Source organism: Mustela erminea, chromosome 12, assembly GCF_009829155.1.
Source record: "Mustela erminea isolate mMusErm1 chromosome 12, mMusErm1.Pri, whole genome shotgun sequence".
Taxonomy (NCBI): Eukaryota; Metazoa; Chordata; class Mammalia; order Carnivora; family Mustelidae; genus Mustela; species Mustela erminea.
In genome coordinates, this window is record NC_045625.1 from 26602344 (window position 1) to 26621784 (window position 19441).

Sequence of the window (19441 nt, forward strand, 5' to 3'; positions counted from 1 at the left end):
AAGAATGGTGTTGCAAGAGAGCTCCATCTTCATCATCCGTAACAGGAGGCCAAAATTAATGCCAGAAACTGGAAAACCAGGAGGCAGTAATACAAGCATGTTAGAGATACTGAGGCAAAAGCAAAAGATTTAGTTCAAAGATTTGAAAATGATGGCCTCAGGGCAACAGAAAATGGGGGAGACTTTAAAAAAAAAAAATCCGGCTAGAAATGTTTGACTCTTTAAAAATATATGCATGTATTGCTTTGATAGGAATAAAAAAATAAATTTTAAAAATCAAAGCATAAGAGGGGGAAAAAACAGGGGAGCCCAGAATAGTACAGGATCTGGAATCATGACATTTAGAAATGGTTGTATAAATCAAGGGTTTTTAAGTTTAAAATACACACAAACTTGGCACATATTAAAGGCTGATTTCTATCTTTGGTGCAGTTATTCTATCTGGCTAAAGCGTGCAGAATCAAAACCAACAGTAAAGTTACATGGACACCAGAGCTCAGCTTGCAAAAAGGAAGGCATTTCTACTCATTGCCTGAAAGCCGAATTAATTGTCTCAGGAAGTAGTGAGCTCTCTGCTACTGGAGGTATTTAAGCAGAGCCTGAACAAAGTCCACCTAGTGGATCTGATACCTCAGTAGGCTGGGCTACAGAATGGCCTACAGACAGGCCCTCCCAGCTGTGGGATTCTGTAAAAGGATTTCATGTAATAATCTCCTTTGAATTAGTACTATTCTGAAGAAGAGCTAGGAACCCTCTTAGGTGAATAAGCTTGGGCACTTAGGACATGTATGTCTCTTCCTTCTATACCACCTCTCCTTTTAGCTTTTGACTTTTCATTTCAAAATCTTTTTTTTTTTTTTTTAAAGATTTATTTATTTCAGAGAGAGAGTGTGAGGGAGTGAGAGACAGAAAGCACAGGCTGGGGGGAGGAGGGGGAAGGGTAGAGCGGGAAGCAGGCTTCCCACTGATGGGAGCCCACTGCAGGGCTCAATCCCAGGACCTCGGGCAGGACCATGACCGGAACCAAAGGTGGCCACTCCCAGCCACCCAGGCACCCCCATCTTAAAAGTCTTAAGTATATTTACATTTGGTTACAAATCACGTAAAACATTTCTGGAAGCAGACGAAGTGCAAATACTTAAAAGAGTAAAAGAGAAAATGTCCATCTGAGTGGGAGAAAGCTGGCAGAGAATCAAGAAGTTGGTCTAACGTAGTGATAAGAGACAATGAAGAACCCATCGTGGGCCCTTTGGTTCAGTGGCTGAACAGATCACGGTACCCAGTTAGGTCTGAGACTCTGGGACCGCACCTCTGGTATGAGACGAGAGAGTACCTGGGCCTCCTGACAGGGTGAAAGCACCAGAGAGAGCTGGGATTCAGTCAATAGCGCAGACAAGCAGCGAGACAGCCGCCAGAGATTAGTGAACAACAAAGGAATACCTTCAATTTGTTCTACTTTAAATAGTTACTAGAATCTTGTACTATCAAAGAACAAAAATCATACCTTAGCTTAAGTGTTGGTCATCAAATGAGGAATAAAAATATTAAACATATGGGGTACCTGGCTGGAAGAGCATGTGACTCTTGATCCGCAGCCCCGGGCTGCGGGTAGAGACTGCTTAAATAAATAAAAACTTAAAAATATATATTAAACATATTACAGGTACCATCTTCTCTATGGGACTACCTCAGGAGTCAGTATGACCTGTCTACAGGCTTCAGGGAAGCTTTATTTTCTAGTAAAGGACACTACTTTTCCCTTCACTCTGCATAATAACATACTATCGTGCCTACAGACACAACAAATTTATCCCCAACTTTACTGAACTCCACCTTATCAGTTAAGAAACGACACACATCATACTTCAAAAATAATGTCTATTTCTAGCTCTTATTTTTATTTTATTTTTTAAAAGGATTTATTTTAGAGAGAGAGTGCTTGGTGGGGGGGAGGGGGGATGTGGAGGGAAGGGCAGAGGCGAAGGGAGACAATTCTCAAGCAAACTCCTGCTGTGCAAGGAGCCTGACTTGAGGCTTAATCCCAGGACCCTGAGATCATGACCTGAGGTGAAATCAAGAGTCAGCTGCTCAACCAACTGCTAACTCTTATCTTTAAAAATTAGTTTAGGGGAACCTGGGTGGCTCAGTTGGTCGGGCAACTGCCTTCGGCTCAGGTCATGATCCCGGGATTTCAGGATTGAGTCCCGCATCCGGCTCCCAGCTCCACGGGGAGTCTGCTTCTCCCTCTGACCTTCCCCCACCTCATGCTCTCTCTCACAGTCCCTCTCTCAAATAAATAAATAAAAATCTTTAAAAAAAAATTAGTTTAGAATCTACCAAGAAATTATCGGCGTTTTACACACTGTAAATGGGTGTAACTTATGACTATGTAAGAAAGAGAGGGGCAGGTGCACTCCAACACTGGGGGAGCCCCTACACTCCTCTGTAGACTGTAGACTTTTAGAGGCAAAGTCTCACTCTTGGTTAAAGCCAGCCCAGACTGGCCAGCACACTTGCCAGTAATCACTGAACTGAACCAAAACATATGACCCGCCTGGAATTTTCTCTGTATTTTACCAAAATTCTTGATTTTTTTTACTTTTTTTTCAGTGCCTTCCCACTGGCCTCAGAGCCTCCTCACTCCTGCGCCACAATCACGGGCAGGTTCATTTTTGCTGTGCTTTTTGTCCTTCCAGTAATACTTTTTGAACAAAATACACAGGCTCTATAGCTCTACCCACTCTGCTCCCCACGGGCATTGTGAAGATGGGCCAGAAGAGCTTCCTTCGAGCATCTGCAATGGGAGCCAATAAAAAAAAGTGGGGGGGGGGGATGGAGTGGAGAGACAGAGGCAGAAGGGAAAAGACTTCATTCTCATAAATCTATCAACCAGTGCTGATTACCTAGCATAGTTAGGTGTGGACCAGCCCAGGGGTCTCCAGTTTATGATGTGCTTCCCCCCTCCCCCCACCACTGCCTAGTATTAATGTCTTCACCAAGACTTCATTATCATGAAGGGACACATGCTACAAGATCAGGTTCACAATCACTAGAATTAACAAACATTTCGAATAATGGCCTTATTATAATTTTCAGGTTCACTCCCATTTCACTCCACTGCACATTATATTTGTTTTATTAGTAATTTTGATAAGTATCATTAGCATCCTAAACAGTTAGTCCCTGAATACCCCATCCCCTCATCACATTTATTCAATAAGCATTTATTGAGGATCTATTATTTGATTAGCCCCTATAACTTCATCTCCATTCTCAATTCTTTCTCCAACAAAAGACAACATTGGATCACCAGGTCCCACCTCCGGATGGCCCCTTGGAGTGTAGGCTGCAGAGGAAAGGAGAAGAAAACCCCTAAGCCCAAATGACTGGTTCCTTCTCTTGCTGTTGGGCCACCTGGCCACACAGCAGTCCAGATCCCAAGTTACAAACTGGTAGGGTCCTTCTGTAACCTATTAACTCTTCTTGGGAGATCTTAAACCACAAATATGAGAAACCATTCACATGAAGGCTATTAGATTATAATGCATTCGAGTGACTTAAAATTTATTTACATTGTTCTGCTAATATTTTATTTATTTACTTTTAAGGTGTTATTTATTTATCTGACAGAGAGAGAGTAAGAGATGAAGAGGGAGAAGCAGGCTCCCTGCTGAGCAGGGAGCCTGATGCGGGGCTCAGGACCCTGGGATCATGACCTGAGCCGAAGGCAGATGCTCAACCAACTAAGCCACCCAGGTGCCCCAGCTCTGCTAGTATTTTAAAGAATGTGAAGCTTATGACATGTTCAAACTCCATTTTGTATCTGCCGAACGGCTTCCTGAGGGTTACCTGATCCAACACAATTCTTGTTACTCCCTTGTCACTTAAAGGAACTGAGAAGGAATACTTCAAGAACCATTTCTCAAGGTGTGTTCTGCAGAACAGTTCCTCAAGATGTAATGAAAAGGGGCACCTCGCTGATTCAGCGGATAAAGCTTGCGACTTTTGATCTCGGGGATATGGGTTTAAGCCCTGCTGGAGGTAGTTCACTTAAAGAATAAACAAAATATATTTTAAAATAAACGTAATTAAAAGCATTTAAGGACAAATAAACTCAAAAGGTCAGTTATGCCAAGTTAAATTGGCTTCCTGGGGTTGAGGATGGAGAGTGTGGGGCAATGAGCCTTTAAAATGCTGATATGCACTGTGACACAAAAGAGGTAAGGAAAGGGAGATGTTGGGGAGATGGCATGGAATAATCAAGAATTTCCCAAACTTTTATGACATTAGAATCTTTTTGGGGGGGAAGATCACCTGTAGCCCTGGTGTTTGGGGAGCAGAGGCTTGGGAGAAACCCTTAAGGCATTCTTAAATAAGTAACATTTGTATCTTTACTGTAGAGCACCACCCATGGAACCCAGAGCCTGGTAAGTAGTAGGTCAGAAGAAAAGTGTTCCTCCTGCCCGGGAGGCTTCTTGCTGTTTGCCTGTTACTACAAGAGAAACATGACTTTCTACTTGCTCTTGGCAAGTTTATAGATTAAACTACATTAAACTATTAAACTGTAAACTTTTAAAAATTATCACTATTATTTAAAAATAGAATTGCATTCAATTTTAAATTCAAGTATTATTTCCAAACTTTCATAACTGAAATCTACTTCAACCACCAGGGTCTATTCCAAAATGTTTTTCTTGACATAGAAGTAGTTTCAGAATGTATTTAATATGCTAGACCTAAAACTTGATAGCTTTAGAATTGTCTTCCAACACTTGATGTTTTTAGACTTGTCATGAAAATACAAAATCACATGCAAAACAGATCTGAAAAAAACTTCAGAGCCTAGCAAGCAAGGAATAAAACTCGTAAATATGCTGAGTTTTTAAAGTGCAATTTAGTTAAAAAAAAAAAAAAAATCCAGCTTTTGCCCTGGTGGTAAAAATCTCTCCCTTCACAATTTGATCCTAATGTGCATGCTAATCATTTGTGCTACAAAGTCAACTTCACTATGGCCATTTTCTTCACCCTTTCCTCTCTTATGGCTCTCCAGAGCCTTGTTGGTACTCACTATTAAGTAACACCAGCATCCATGGGCATCTCCAAACACTGACTAAATAAACATATATTCCTTATTTAAAATGATATTCTCAAAAATCTAAGTTATGGAGAAAAGGACACAATTACAGTCACATTTGGTAAACTTACTGCCATGACAGACTTATTCAGACTCAAGGTTTTAAGAAGAATCTGTAAAAGAGCCCAGGAGGTAACACACAACAGTCCAGGGTCCCTAGAGTCCGAGGTGTGTAACTTATGAGACCACAGATGCTGCTCCAAACTGTCATCCTGGATCTCTAGTTTGGAGTGCACAGATTTAAGGATTTAAAACAAATACCCTCACGGAACCCTGGTGGCTCAGTCGGTTAAGCGTCAGTCTCGATTTTGACTCAGGTCATGATCACAAGTTTGTGAGACCAAGCCAGCCTTGGGCTCCATGGTCGGCGGGGAGTCTGCTGGAGATCCTCTCCCTCTCCTTCTGCCCATCCCCCATGCCGCTCAATGTCTAAAATAAATAAATCAATCTTAAAAAAAATAAGTAAATGAGGGTGCCTGGGTGGCTCAGTTGTTCAGTGTCTGCCTTCAGCTCAGGTCATGATCCTGGAGTCCTGGGATGGAGCTCTGAATCAGGCTCCCTACTCAGCGGAAAGCCTGCTTCTCCCTCTCCCCCAGGTTATGTTCCCTCTCTCCTTGTCTCTCTCTGTCAAATAAATAAATAAAATCTTTAAAATAAATAAATAAATAAATAAAATCACTCCACCCCCCCCCCAACACACACACTTTAAAGTGAGGGCAAACATTACATACAATCTCTGAATTTAAGTGACAGGTAAGTGGTGTCTGAGGTATATTTAACATACTATTCAAATGTAGTAGTCCTCAGTACAGCAGAGAGAGAGGAATGTACTGGAGTAGGAAATGTACATGCCTTGAACTACTCCAGGCTTTACACTACTTGGGGGAACTTGGGCAAACTGCCTCAGCTTTCCTAATCTGTAAAATGGGACTAACACTGACACCACCCCCTAGAGTTGAGAGAAAAAAATGAGATTTATTATATGAGAGCAGACAGGGAATGAGCACAGAGAAACCCCCAGTTCATGATCAGTCATCTCTCATTCCCTAGTTGCCTGCTGTCCTATTTCATGCCCTTTCCTTCCCCTCAGAGATGACCCATCCTGAAAGCATCTCCTCTATGCACATGACATAAAGTATTATCTGAAACCCAGTGCTAGGTCCTCCGTTGCCTATGGGAAATTGCTAGCTACATGGAAGTATCAGTATCAATATCACCTCAAAATCAGTCCACACAAAATTAAACTCATCTTCCCTTCCCCACACACTAGTCTCCATCTCCCCTTGCAATGCCTATAACACTCTTCCTCCATTATATGGAATTCTGAACTGGTTTTATATTTCTCCTTCATCCCACATACCCAGATAAATCAGGAAAGTCTGTCCTATTTCAATTCCATAATATCTCTTCTCTGTTTTCCATTTGAGAAACAGTTTGGTCCAAGATAGTGAACAGCTTCCTGGAGTGGCATCTGTTTCCCTTTCTTCCACTTCAAGCACAGGCAAGGATGTCATATTATAATCTTCCTTAAGTCACTCTGAAAAACCCTCCATGGCTGCCTACTTCCTTCTCTTCAAATATTAAACACTTCCCTACGTGTTACATCTCTCTCTTCTCTCTACTCTGGCCAGGTCTCCTTTGTAGTAAGTTAAAGGCTTCCTTGCCTTTTCCCCAGCTGTTCCTTTCTTTGGAATGCCTCTTCTGTCTTCTACTGAAATCAGTCTCTCCTCCACTCAAAGTCCCATCCTTCAAGGCCAGATTTTCAGGTAGCCCACTCAACATCTAGTCCAACCTTTCTTGGTCATTTTCAGGTAGCCCACTCAACATCTAGTCCAACCTTTCTTGGTCAATTTCAGGTAGCCCACTCAATATCTAGTCCAACCTTTCTTGGTCATTTTCAGGTAGCCCACTCAATATCTAGTCCAACCCTTCTTGGCTTCCCCATTCCCTGAACTCCTAAGCACCCAATTTAGTCTCTCATTGCTGTTTTTTTCACCCTTAGCACTCATCTTCCAGACACAATTTAAAAGTTTTAGAAGTCAGGGTTCCTTTTCCAAAACCCAAACAGGACTTTTTTTTCAGGGAGATTAATGGATACAAAGACATCTGACAGATTTAGTTTCCATTAATATCATAATGGTGGAGATATTTTCATGGGTTGTGCAATTTGCTATGAGCCTGTATGAGACAGGTTTTATTATTGTTCCCATTTTACATCTGGGGAAAGCAAGGCACCAAATGTTAAAGATTTTGGTCCAAATAACCCAGCTGGTGACAGAATTGAAATTCAAATCCATGCAGTCTGGCTATGCAGCCCATAATTTTTTTTCTTTTTAAGAGATTTATTTGACTGACCATGATCACAAGTAGGCAGAGAGGTTGGTGGAAGCAGGCTCCGTGTTGAGCAGAGAGCCTGATGTAGGGCTCCATCTCAGGACCCTGAGATGATGACCTGAGCTGAAGGCAGAGGCTTAACCCACTGACCCACCCAGGCACCCTACAGCCCATAATCTTGTCAGTATAACATGGTGATCAATTCTATGAATTCTAATGGCCCTTTAAGGTAACAGTAGGGAAAGGATTTCTTATAAGGAAGGTAGAAGGCCAGTTATGCATTAACGGAGGATCATTAAGCTGGGGATGGGAAATGAGACACATACAATAGAGTTGTTTTAGTATAAAAAAGAAATTTTACACCCAAAATACTATATTTAATAATAAACTCTTTTGCTATTATAAATAGCACCAAATGGGAAGATTCTTGCATATGGCATTTACTATACTTTTGGAGTACTAAATAAGGGATGTCAACTGCTTTTTATGGCTCTCAATGTATGTCATCAAACAATGTCCCAAGAGAGTCATTCCAATTTATTCAGCAAATCAATAAAGTACACTTGAGTCAAAACCACATGAGCAATTAATATTCTGTTAACTTTTACTAAAGTTGCAGGTGTAAAAGAGTATCTCTGTGCTTTCAGTTAATTTGATTATCAGCAAGATTGAACACATTTTTATATTAGTTTACTATTTCCTCTTCTGTAAATTAGCTATTTGTTGCAGAGATGTATTTTTTATGAGAGCTCTTTATATTATAGATACCCTAAATAATGATGTGAATCTTCAGGCTTATTATTCTTTATACAAAAAAGAAAGAAAGAAATTAAACAGGCAGGAAAGAAAAAAAGGCACTCTCTTTTTTTTCTTTCTCTATCCTAGCACATTCTACTCAGTATTATGGCTCTTTAAGTGCACTGGGGAGGGATGAGAAGGACGGAAAGAGAAAACATTAGAAAAAAGAGAATAAACAAGTAATGACTAGGCAGAGATAAAAACACACAGAAGAGGCAGACAAGGAAATTGAGAGCCCGAGGGAAGAGGTTATACTAACCCCCAAGATTCTCTTGAGGGTCACGGACTGTGGGAATATCAATTAACTACTTAACCATTATTACAACCTTAAATGGTCTTTTTTTTTTTTTTTTTAAATCCTGAAACTATCCTGGCCCCAGAACAGGAAAGAGGCAGTGGCGTGGGTAGAAGAAGCAGGGGCTTCAGCGGTGGCTATAGCAATATTCCTGGGAGAATGGAAGGATAATGGTGTGACTTTCAGTTATGAGCTGTGAAGTCTTATAATGGAGCTATAAGCAAAATGTTGGGAAACACTGCAGACGTGCGACTTTACAGGCAGAAGAAAACGACAAGACTGTGTAACAGGTACTACTGGCTGACTACCCCGTCACCACCTCCACCCTCGCCCTCTGCACTGCTGGCAGAGTTCTAATTTTGTTCTGGTGTTGCTCCACCCTCCACTTGACTCCAGGAAATCCTGGTTAGTCTAAGCCAACCAATTAGAGTTCTTGGTCTCCTGCCTGTTAGAAATTGTTCAGGGATGAGTATGCAGCCCTCCCTAACTCCTACTAAAGGGAAACCACTGGAGGTTGTTAGTTCAGAGGAAGTAGGAAGAGCCACATGCATCTTGGGATCATGAGGGCAGATAAGGGAAGAGAGGCGATCTTCCTTAAAATAAAAGAAATTTTAAAAAGCAAAGAGAGCCTGACATCATGTCCTCCTGACATCATCAAGCTGCTAAACGAACCAACCTAGAAGCCACCCTACCTCTCAATTTATGTGAGATTAACTGTTTTTTAAGGTTTTAGCTGTTTAGATTTCTTTATTTCTTACAGCAGAACCATCCTAAGTGATTCATAATGAAAAATCTTACAATGCATCATCACAATGCTACAAAAAAAAACAGAACACTTTTTACACTTTTTCACTGCTACCTGAACATCTTGAAGTAACCATTTCCAATTTTTCTGTCTTTCTGATGTTTATTTTATGTTATACAAAAGTACACAGAAATCAAATATTTCTTTTAACAATTTTCAGTATATCTAACAACCTTAAAAAATTAGACTAAAAATAGCTTTTAAGAGTTTCCTGTCTAAATAAATGTCCAAATAGTTGGCTGTGAGATGATGTAGAGAATAGCTAAAAAGAGTAATATTATTTTCGCACAAAAAATAAATTCCAGGGGTGCCTGGATAGCTCAGTCAGTTAAGTGTCTGACTTCAGCTCAGGTCATGATCCCAGGGTCCTGGGATCAAGCCCCATGTCAGGGCCCCTGCTCTAAGGGGAGCCTGCTTTTCTCTCTCTATCGCTCTGTCTCTCATGAATAAATAAATCTCTCTCTAAAGAAAAAGAAAGAAATTAATTACTTAAAATTCAGTGATGTATCAACCAAATGCTTTTTTAAGTATATCCTACTATACAACTGATATGAAATCAAAAACGAATCTACTGGGGCACCTGGGTGGTACAGTCCGTTAAGCATCAAATTCTTCGTCTGGGCTCAGGTCATGATCTCAGGGTCCTGCAGTGGAGCCCCATGGAGGGCTCCCTGCTCCTTGGGGACTCTGCTTGTCCTTCTTCCTCTGCCCTTCCACGCCCCCTGCTCATGTGCACACTCATGCATGCTCTCTCTCAAGTAATAAAATATTTAAAGAAAAAAAAAAGATTTTCCCTCTCCCTCTGCCCCTCACACCCAACAATATAGCAATCTTTTTTTTTTTTTTTTTAAAGGAGTGTATCACAGGAAAAAATAAACTAAGGATGCCCTACCACCGAGTATATTAAAACCTACTGAAAAGGGGTGCTTGGGTGGCTTACTGGTTAAGTGTCTGCCTTCCGCTCAGGTCATGATCCCAAAGTCCTGGGATCCAGCCCTGCACAGGGCTCTGTTCTTCCATCTCCCTCTGCCCCTCCCCCTCCAGGCTCGTGGGGGGTGGGGGAAGGGTCCCTTTCTCTCAAATAAATAAATAAAATGTTAAAAAAATACTGAAAAATGTAAATCTCTTTCAAAAATCACCTTTTAAAAGGAGGACTAAGTTTGACACAATGCATAAATTCCAAATTGGAACATCACACCGTGCTATATTCCAAATAAATGTGAAAACAAAAAGTACTAAAAGGGCAGAAATATTACTGTGCCAGAAACTTTCACCATTTCCAGAGTAAATTCCCACAGTAGATATAACAATGCCTCTTTAACGACTGAAGTTTTCACCAGTTCAAACACTTTTTCTTTATAACACCTCACATAAAGTCCCATCCATTTGTGCCGGCTATAAAAACGCCAGCACTGTAAATCCACCTGGCCTTACTGGGGTGGACCAGTCTTTTCCCATCTACCTTGACCCGGGAACTTACACCTCTCAAAGTCCCCTTGCTTCACACATGACATGTATACCTGGAACATACAGGCTGTTTAAGAACACCGTTGAGGATGATGTAGAGAAAGCTTTTTTGAAAATATTTATCCCTTTAAAAATTGTATTGAATTTTAAAACATCAGAATTGCTAAGGTAAGAGTTCATCCATATCCATCCATGGTAGGAAAGAGAACTTTGTTAATTTATCCAAATATTTCCCAAGTACCTATCATGTACTGGCTACCAACCTAGCACAGAGAGTAACAGCAGTGAACAAAACAGATATGGTCCCATGACAAAGAGGTGTCAGCTCATTCTAGACCAGGGGTCAGCAAACATTTTCTTTAAAGGCCACGGAGTAAATATTTATATTTGTAGAGTCTCTGTCATAACTACTCAACCCTGCCATTGAAGCATGAAAGTACTGACAGACAATATGTAAACAAACTAGTGGGACCATGTCCCAATAAAACTTTGTGGACAAATTTCATATAACTGTATGAAATGAATGTATCATGCAATAATCTTTTGATTTTTTTCAACCATTAAAAAATAGACACACACACACACACACACACACACACACACACACACGATTTTAGCATTCTTAGCTTGCAAGCCATATAAAAACAGGTAGCTGGTTGGATTTGGCCCATGGATTATAGTTTTGCCAACAACTCCTGGTCTAGACAATATCAACTTTATTTGTTTATTGCTTTAAGCACTCAAAGGGAAAATTCTTCAGGCGATGAGAATTTACTGAGGAGACGTGGCCTGGTTTGAAACGTCAGGGAAGCCTTTTCCAAAGAAGTAACTTTTAAGGCTAAAACTTAAAGGATGAATAATAGCCAGCCAAAGTCCAAAGAGAAAACGAAGAGTTTTCCAGACAAGCGAACAGCAAGTGGAAAAACTCCTTAGAAATACAATCTACTAAGGAAATCTGGTTGGATTCCTTATTAGGGAGCACGAAGAGTGAGCATGAGAGAACAGTGACACTAGAAAGAGATCAGCCCCAAAAGAGTATTGTTGGCTAAGGTCAGAGACTCTGGTCTTTGTCTTAAAAGCAATCAGAGGCTTCTGTTTTTTTCTTTTCTTTTCTTTCTTTCTTTCTTTTTTTTTTTTTTAAAGATTTCTTTATTTATTTGATAGAGAGCGAGCGAGCGCACAAGCAGGAGGAGCGGCAGGCAGTGGGAGGGGTAGAGCAGGCTCAGAGCTGAGCAAGAAGCCAGATGTTGGGCTCGATCCCAGGACCCTGGGATCATGACCTGAGCTGAAGGTAGACGCTTAATCGACTGAGCCACCCAGGTGACCCCCATTAAAGGGTTTCAAGCAGGGAAGAGACACAACCAGCTTTGCATTTTCTAAAGATCACTAAGACTGAGTACAGAGAAAAAATTGAAGGGAGCATGAATAATAATACAGGGAGATCCATAAGCAAGGTTCTGGCCAGAGATGATGGAGGCTTAGATGGGGGTGTTGGCAATAGAATTTAGAAGGTAAAAGAAGCACTATGTGGTGATGTGATGTGGAGGAATAAAAGGTAGGCTCCTGTATGCCTTAGTTTCCAGTTTCCACACGAGGATACTGGTACCCTTCAGTGAGCCAGAGATTCTGAAAAGACACTGTGTGTGTGTATGTGTGTGTGTGTGTGTGTACAAATTCTGAGTTCAGCAAAGATAAGAGGACTTAAAACATTAAGAATTAACCACAGAAAGATGGAGATTAAGAGACAAGAGCTTCTAGTCCTAGCTATCTCACAATGGATTCCTCTAACCTCGGGCTACTTCATAGCTTCTCAATTCTAGTTTAGATCAACAGAAAAGTGAGATAGTCGGACTGGTTTACCTCTAATATCCCCTAGAGTCCCAGAAACCTGAGCCAAGGTTACAACATGGAAATATTTCTTTCTTCTGGGGGTGGGGTAGGGTATGGGAGGGTTATGTAGAAACACATCTATTAACCAATTACCAGGAGCGTAATAAAGAATGCATTTTTATAAATAATTACCCTCTCAAGCCAATAACATTTCTAAATGATAGGATGAAAACATCAAATGGTACTTGATAGCATTTGTGAAGTCTGGGAACATTCTAGCTAGACTGGTTTTGCTGTATTATACTAGGTTGTTCCACAGAAGTTCAAAATGGTGGCACGAATTTAAGCTGAAAATTCCTTAATTCAACATTTTATTGAGTGGACCTTTTCTAAAGATAGAGTGAGCTGCAATTTAAGATTTGGGAAGCATGCATATGAACACAGAAACACAGGACTGCGATCCAGAAGACCGGGATTAAAGTTTAGATCTGTCACTTGGTAGCTGACTTGAGCCAAGTTTCCTAACCTCCACGTCCCAATTTCCTCAGCTGTAAAATGAAAGTGGAGTCAACTTCAGAATTACTATAGAAATTATAACACAAAAATCGCTGTGGAAAATAGCTGTACAAAAAGCATTACCATTTTTACATTATTTTCCAATTGTAACAGTAACTTTTATTTCTATATTTTGAGGATCTTCTATATTAACAGCACAGTATTCAGAAAAAGAAAAATAAACTGTCTTCATGCCATGACTTTTTTAATCCCGGAAAGTCTACTTTGCCGGACATAGTTTAATGGAACAACTTAAGTTTCTTTTGGGAAATCCCACTACACTCTTCAAGTGACTTCAAATTCCCCAAAGCAGGCGGAGACTACAATATTATTAAAAATCTGTTCAGGAGGGGCACCTGGGTGGCTCAGTGGGTTAAGCCTCTGCCTTTGGCTCAGGTCATGATCTCAGGGTCCTGGAATCGAGCTCCACATCCAGGCTCTCTGCTCGGCAGGGAGCCTGCTTCCCCCTTCTCTCCGCCTGCTTCTCAGCCTACTTGTTGTAATGTCTCTCTCTCTGTCAAATAAATAAATAAAATCTTAAAAAAGAAAAAATCTGTTAAGGAACAGTTAACATACTCAAAAGTTTACCAATATTAGTACAACACCTGACTGTTTTTTATTAATCCCTAGACGAGATAGAAGATCTAGAAAAAGATAGTTAAATTTATAGCTCTTAATTTGAGGATCATGGGACAAGAGAGTAGACAAGTACAATTTTTCCTGAAGTCAGACAGACAAGGGGTGGTCTGTTCAACCAAAAAGACTCTCTTCCATCCTTCTCACAATTTCTAAGGTTAGAACCAAAGGACCGAACTTCACAGCACTTGCAGAATCTCCTGGCCTCCAAAGCACTGCTGTGAGGAATAATGATCTAGCCATTAACGACAAAGACTTACGGCAATTTGTTAAGTAATCTTTGGAAAGCCTGCTTCATTCAAACTGGTTTGTCAATGGGAAAGAACATGTCATAAATCTGAAGATTTACACGTGAACTTTGAAGTTTAACATTACAAGAATAGAAATTATGTCAGGTTATAACAGAACAAACGAATTATGGAGAGTTGGGAATAAATTTTAAGAGTCTTAGGGAAGATTAGTGCTGTAAAAAGTAACTCAAGACTATCTCACTTTTACGTTCCCTTCAAAGACATTTTTAGGCAAAGGCTATCATGTGTTGGCTTGTTTTGAGCAGTTACTAATATTAGCAAATAACCTGTAGTGGTCACTAATAAAAATCATAATTAAGAGTTCTGAAAGAGCCCTGACTCTGTAGACATTCCTAAGATTCTTAGATGTACATAAACTGATGCAGCACAAATTATTTTGCCAATAATTTGCCCCTTCGGCAATGAAATGCAAGCTAGTATAGAAGGTGACACTTTTCTTTGATCTATATCCTAAAACAGGATAATTATTTTGATGGCGAATTACGATATCCAGACACTGCCAAGAAAATGAAAATAATACCAGGACCGACTGTAAGAGATGAAACAGTTGGGAAGACCATAAATCCTTTTATGAAAGTCTACAGCAGAGCAACAAACTAGGAGGAAAAATAAATTACATTTCAAAAGTGAATCCCTACTACAAAAAGGAAACGCACTATATTTACATTGATAAAACCTGCCAGAGCTTTAAAATTGCTGACATACCACTGAGAAAAGCTAAGCTGAACTGCAGAGTACCCCGAAGCACGTTGTTTTGATGTGCTATGCAGGTTATCATTAGAGTTTTCAGACAAGCTTTTTAAAGACGTTATAGCCACTGCTCCAACTAAAATATAGGCATTGAGCAGAACACCAGGAGAAAAGGAGACTCCTGCTCAATTTTGCAAACTGATGGTACCACTGACAGAACAGGAAGGAATGTGGAAAAGGCAGGTCAGTTTGAACTTAAACAGTTCAACTTTGAGCTTCAAAGAGGATGGCTTGATGGAATTAGTCAACCAGTCCATGGAAGTGAAACAGCACATGGGTCAGGGTTGGACTCATATTCAATGTTGCTTGCCAGCCAGATACTGAAATGTGTATGTATACGTTCTGTTTACTGAGTACTGCTGAACAACTGTGCAGGATATAGTGAGGCACTGCAATAGATACAAAGATGGGGAAAACAAAAGCAGTTCCTATTCTCAAGAAGCTTACAGTCCAGTAGGAGGCATGAAAAGAAACACATCCTGCCTGAAAATACAATTGAGGCCTCTAAGAGAGGTTCAAAGTAACGTGAAGTTGCATCCCTACTTTCTTTCAACACAACATTGAGAGATATGATACTATTCTAAAACTGGAGACACTCCTGAAAGGGACATTAAAATGCCAGCAGACTGGTAACGTTTCACAAATGAATAATGATGCCAAAATCTCAAATTAAAAACAAACAAACAAAAAAAGATGACCAGCTCTTTGGCACAAAACCTGCTCCTGATGCTCCACCAAACACTACAAGTCCCTAAAGCCGAACTTAAAGGCATGTGACAGCTGCCGACTGGTTACAGAAATCTACAGAAAAAAAAAAAAAAAAATGCACCCCTCAGGGTACATGACATGCATCTTGTCTGTAGAACATGGCATGAAGGCAACAGTGACTGCAAGAGGAGGGAAAAGCGAAGAAAATGTATGTGACAGCATTCTGAAAATTAAGACGTGGAGCTAGTCAAATGCAAGACCTGTGATTAAACCAGAGTTTTGGTCCAGCATCCACCCCTCCCAAATTTAACTGTTTCCACAATGAACAAGCCATCCACAAACTATCAATAATTTCCTGCCTTAAAGGGATCTCACCACCAAGGGAGGATGTAAAGTAACCCAGTTCTTAAAAGAAAGGTCGTATGAAAACACCTTTTTGGTGAAAATAATATGTAAGCAAATATGAGATAAAGAGCTCTCAACTAGAACCCCCTCCCCCAAAACTCCCTAATCAGTTGAAAGGTATTGTATAATCCCACACCTTTAACTGCTAATATGAAAACCCTGGTCTATCGACCTCTCCTCCATATCACCACCACATAGAATTTTCTTGGCTAGGAAGGTTTAACTAACTAAACCAATCAGCCTGACTGTGATCCCAGTAGGCAGAAAGGGAAGAAAAAAAAAAAAAACCACACAAACAAAAAAACAAAAAACAAACAAACAAAAAAACCCCAGTAAGCAAACACCCCCCAAAAAAGAACTGGACAAATAGGTTGGATACTTGATAAAATATAGATGTCCTCCATTCATCTGCAATTCTAGTCATTTTCTAACAGATCTCAGATTTTCAGAACAAGTATGCAGGTTATTTAAAACTGAGTTATATATAGTCATTTAGCAGCAGCAAAACACTTCTGGCATTATCGCAGATGCTAGATCTCTGGAGGAATTTTTTCCCCCCCAAACTAGCATTTTTCTTCACCAAGAACCAACCAGCCTTTATTTCTAAAAAACAAGAGCCCTTGTCTCCCCCAAAACAAACAAATCAAGGACCACAGCTAAATTCTGCGCTAATGAAACTGTGAGATTACATCCCCGGCGTTGTCAGAGCCTATTTTTCATACACCAACACCAGACAGTTTGATGCAGTATTCCTGATGGCTTTTTATCGTATTTGTAAATACACTCTCTAATTCACTAAATTAGGTAATTTACAAACAGGTCCTCTCAGTTATTAGTGGCCAGCAGTCAAGTTCTATTACATTTGATCCTCATACAGTTGTCTAAACATTTCCATCCAGGTTAAGGGCTCGGATCGGCAAGGGAGAGGGAGGTTAGCGAAATTTGGATGGGGGCAGGGTGGAAGCTGGGAGAAATCTCTGCATCTCAGCCCTCAGCGACAACATTCAGCCAGTGCCCACAGAAAAACTAAATTCGGCACCTCTTCCTCCTGTTACACTGGCAACAAAGAGGGAGTTTCCGTAACGCTCCCGTCACCCACAAGGTGCCCAATCTCCTTCCCAGCCTAGTGCCAGCGCTCCCGCAGGGGCCTCGGTGTGCGAAGAGGCCGCGGTGCCCAGGGTCAAGGCACAAAGGGGGGATGGGGTGCCCGGCGAGCGGGTGGGATCTGCGACGTGGGCCGTGTAAGGGCTCCGGAATCCGCTTAAACACTTCCAACCTGGTGTCGGGGGCGGCGGGCAAGAGAAAGGGGCAGAATGTCTAATGGAGCAGAAACTGGAATAAGGTGGAAACGGGGTGAAGAGCCCAGGCTGAGGGTGCTCCGCCTGGGAGCAGAGAAAACAGCCGGCGGATGGGCAAGGGGAGACTCCAAGGAGATGGGAAGAGAGGCGCAAGGCCCAGAAGACGAGGCAACGGGGTGCCACCTGGGGCAGAGCAGAGAGGAGGCGCCTGTGCGGCTTCTACCTGCAGGCGGGCGGGACGGGCCGCTCAGGTGTGACTGGGAAGAGGCCAAGTCGGAAAGGGGCCAGCGAGAGCTGGGGGCGTACTGGGGGCCGCGCAGAGGTGGCTGCGAGTTGGCAGCCGCGGAGCCAGCGCGGGGGCACCTGCGGGACAGGCGCGAGGGAGAGGCGGGGGTGGGGGTCTCCGGAGTGCACGGTGGGCTGAAGGGTGGCTCTCCCGCAGCGGGAGGCAGCGGGCGCCAGCGACGCGGCGCGGGGGAGGTATCCGGGCGGGCGGCCGGGAGGCGGGAGCCCCTCACCTGCGCGGCGGAGGAGGCGGAGCTGCAGCAGCCCATGGCGGGGCCGGAGGAGCCCGGAGGCGGCGCCCGGCGCGCAGCTACGCCCCGGAGCCCCTCGGCATGCGAGCCGGCGGGCGCCCGGGGAGGGCGCGGCCTGGCCCCGCACGGCTTAGCGGCGGCGGCGGCGGCGGCGGCTTGGGTGGCGGCGGGTACTCAGGAGGCGGCGCGGCTCGGGGCGGGCGCCGGCCACATCCCCCGGCGGCGGCGGCTGCGCGGCTCCTGCTCCGCTCCTGCTGCTGCAGCTGCTCCCCAGCGGAAAGGGGCGGGCGGCGGCGGCGGCGGCGCCTCCCCCTGTCCCCCGCCTCCCGCCTCCCGCGCCCAGTCCCTCTCCCGCTCCCTCTCCCGGGCCGCCGCCTCCTCAGCGCCGCGCTCGTCTCCCATCAGACTCCCCGCCCCCAGTGCAGCGCGGCGCCGACGGCCGGGCGGCGACGGCCAAAACGAGGCCGGGTCCTTCGGCGCGCGTCGGAGCCTGCGCAGTGCCGAGCCTATTTAGCGGTGGCACCGAGGCACAGCGCTGCCTCGGAGCGAGAGGTCGCGTGGGGTTGAGGCTGCCGGGGGCTGAGCAGGCTCGCAGCCGTAATGTGGCCGCATTGCTTCCGGACCCAAGAGGTACTGGCGAGGCATGCGGGGTTGCTCGCTTTCTCCACTGGACGCGCAACCCGAAGACCCTAATGGCATCTTAGTGCTTCTACGGTTGCTTTTTATCCAGAGGAAAGTGTACACAATAAATCTTCCCTGGTGATGGAGTGGGTGATAGAAAACGGGCAGAGACAAGCATCTGTTGCTACTGGCCCCATTTTGCTGATGAAACTGAGCCTTTGAAGGAGACAGCCTAATAAAAGGCACCCAAGGTCGAAATTTTTATAAAGAGCCGTATATAGGGGAAAGGTAAGTTCGCCAGGTCTCTCAATACAGAGCCCTGTTGGATCTGAACTAAACTTTCTTATACAGGATTGTCTACAAAAAACAATAAGCGAATATTAAGTCGTTCATATCAAAAATATTTACTGAGGACATACTAAGTTCCAGTAATTTGTAGGCACTGTGAATAAAGAGGTGAACAAAAAAGACAGCTTCTATTCTCCTACAAGTTGCTACATTAATACACTGTGTGGAGCAACAAGTTAGAATAGGCTTCACTACCTTCAAGCAGTATACAGCCGGAGAGTCCTTGGGAAATAGTGTCCCATGAGAATAGCTCAAAGGCCACAGAAATAAGGATGCCTGGCTGGCTCAGTCGTAGAGCATGAAACTCTTGGGCTCCTGGTCTGAAGTTCAAGCCCCATGTTTGGTGGAGAGTTTAATTTAGAAAGGGGGAGGGGAAAAGAAGCAAGTGTTTACTTGCTGAAACAAAGCAAGTGAAAAGGTGGCAGGAATAAAACCTAAAGATCAGGATTCATATTAAGAGAACTAGGTATCAGACACTATTATAAAACTTTTAGATGTTTCATTTCATCCTGTCAAAGAATGTCTCAAAAACAGAATCAAAAGGAAAGTAAAAGTTTATTTGCAAAGGTGCAAAGGAGTGAGATTCTGGAAGGCATGACCAAATGAGAGA

The 19441-nt window shown here is 42.9% G+C and overlaps 1 protein-coding gene across 3 annotated transcripts in view; it reads right to left on the reverse strand.

Moving 5' to 3' along the window:
- SLC44A1 (solute carrier family 44 member 1) overlaps positions 1-17995 on the reverse strand; it is a 197330-nt gene extending 179335 nt beyond the window's left edge. For 2 of the 3 annotated variants that reach the window (XM_032306475.1, XM_032306474.1), the window contains exon 1: positions 17845-17992. In XM_032306475.1, the coding sequence (XP_032162366.1) occupies positions 17845-17880 (36 nt within the window). In that variant the 5' untranslated portion in view covers positions 17881-17992. Of the gene's footprint in view, positions 1-17844 lie in introns of all 3 variants that reach the window. The other variant, XM_032306473.1, reaches the window with a different exon arrangement.
- Between the last annotated feature and the right edge of the window lie 1446 nt (positions 17996-19441).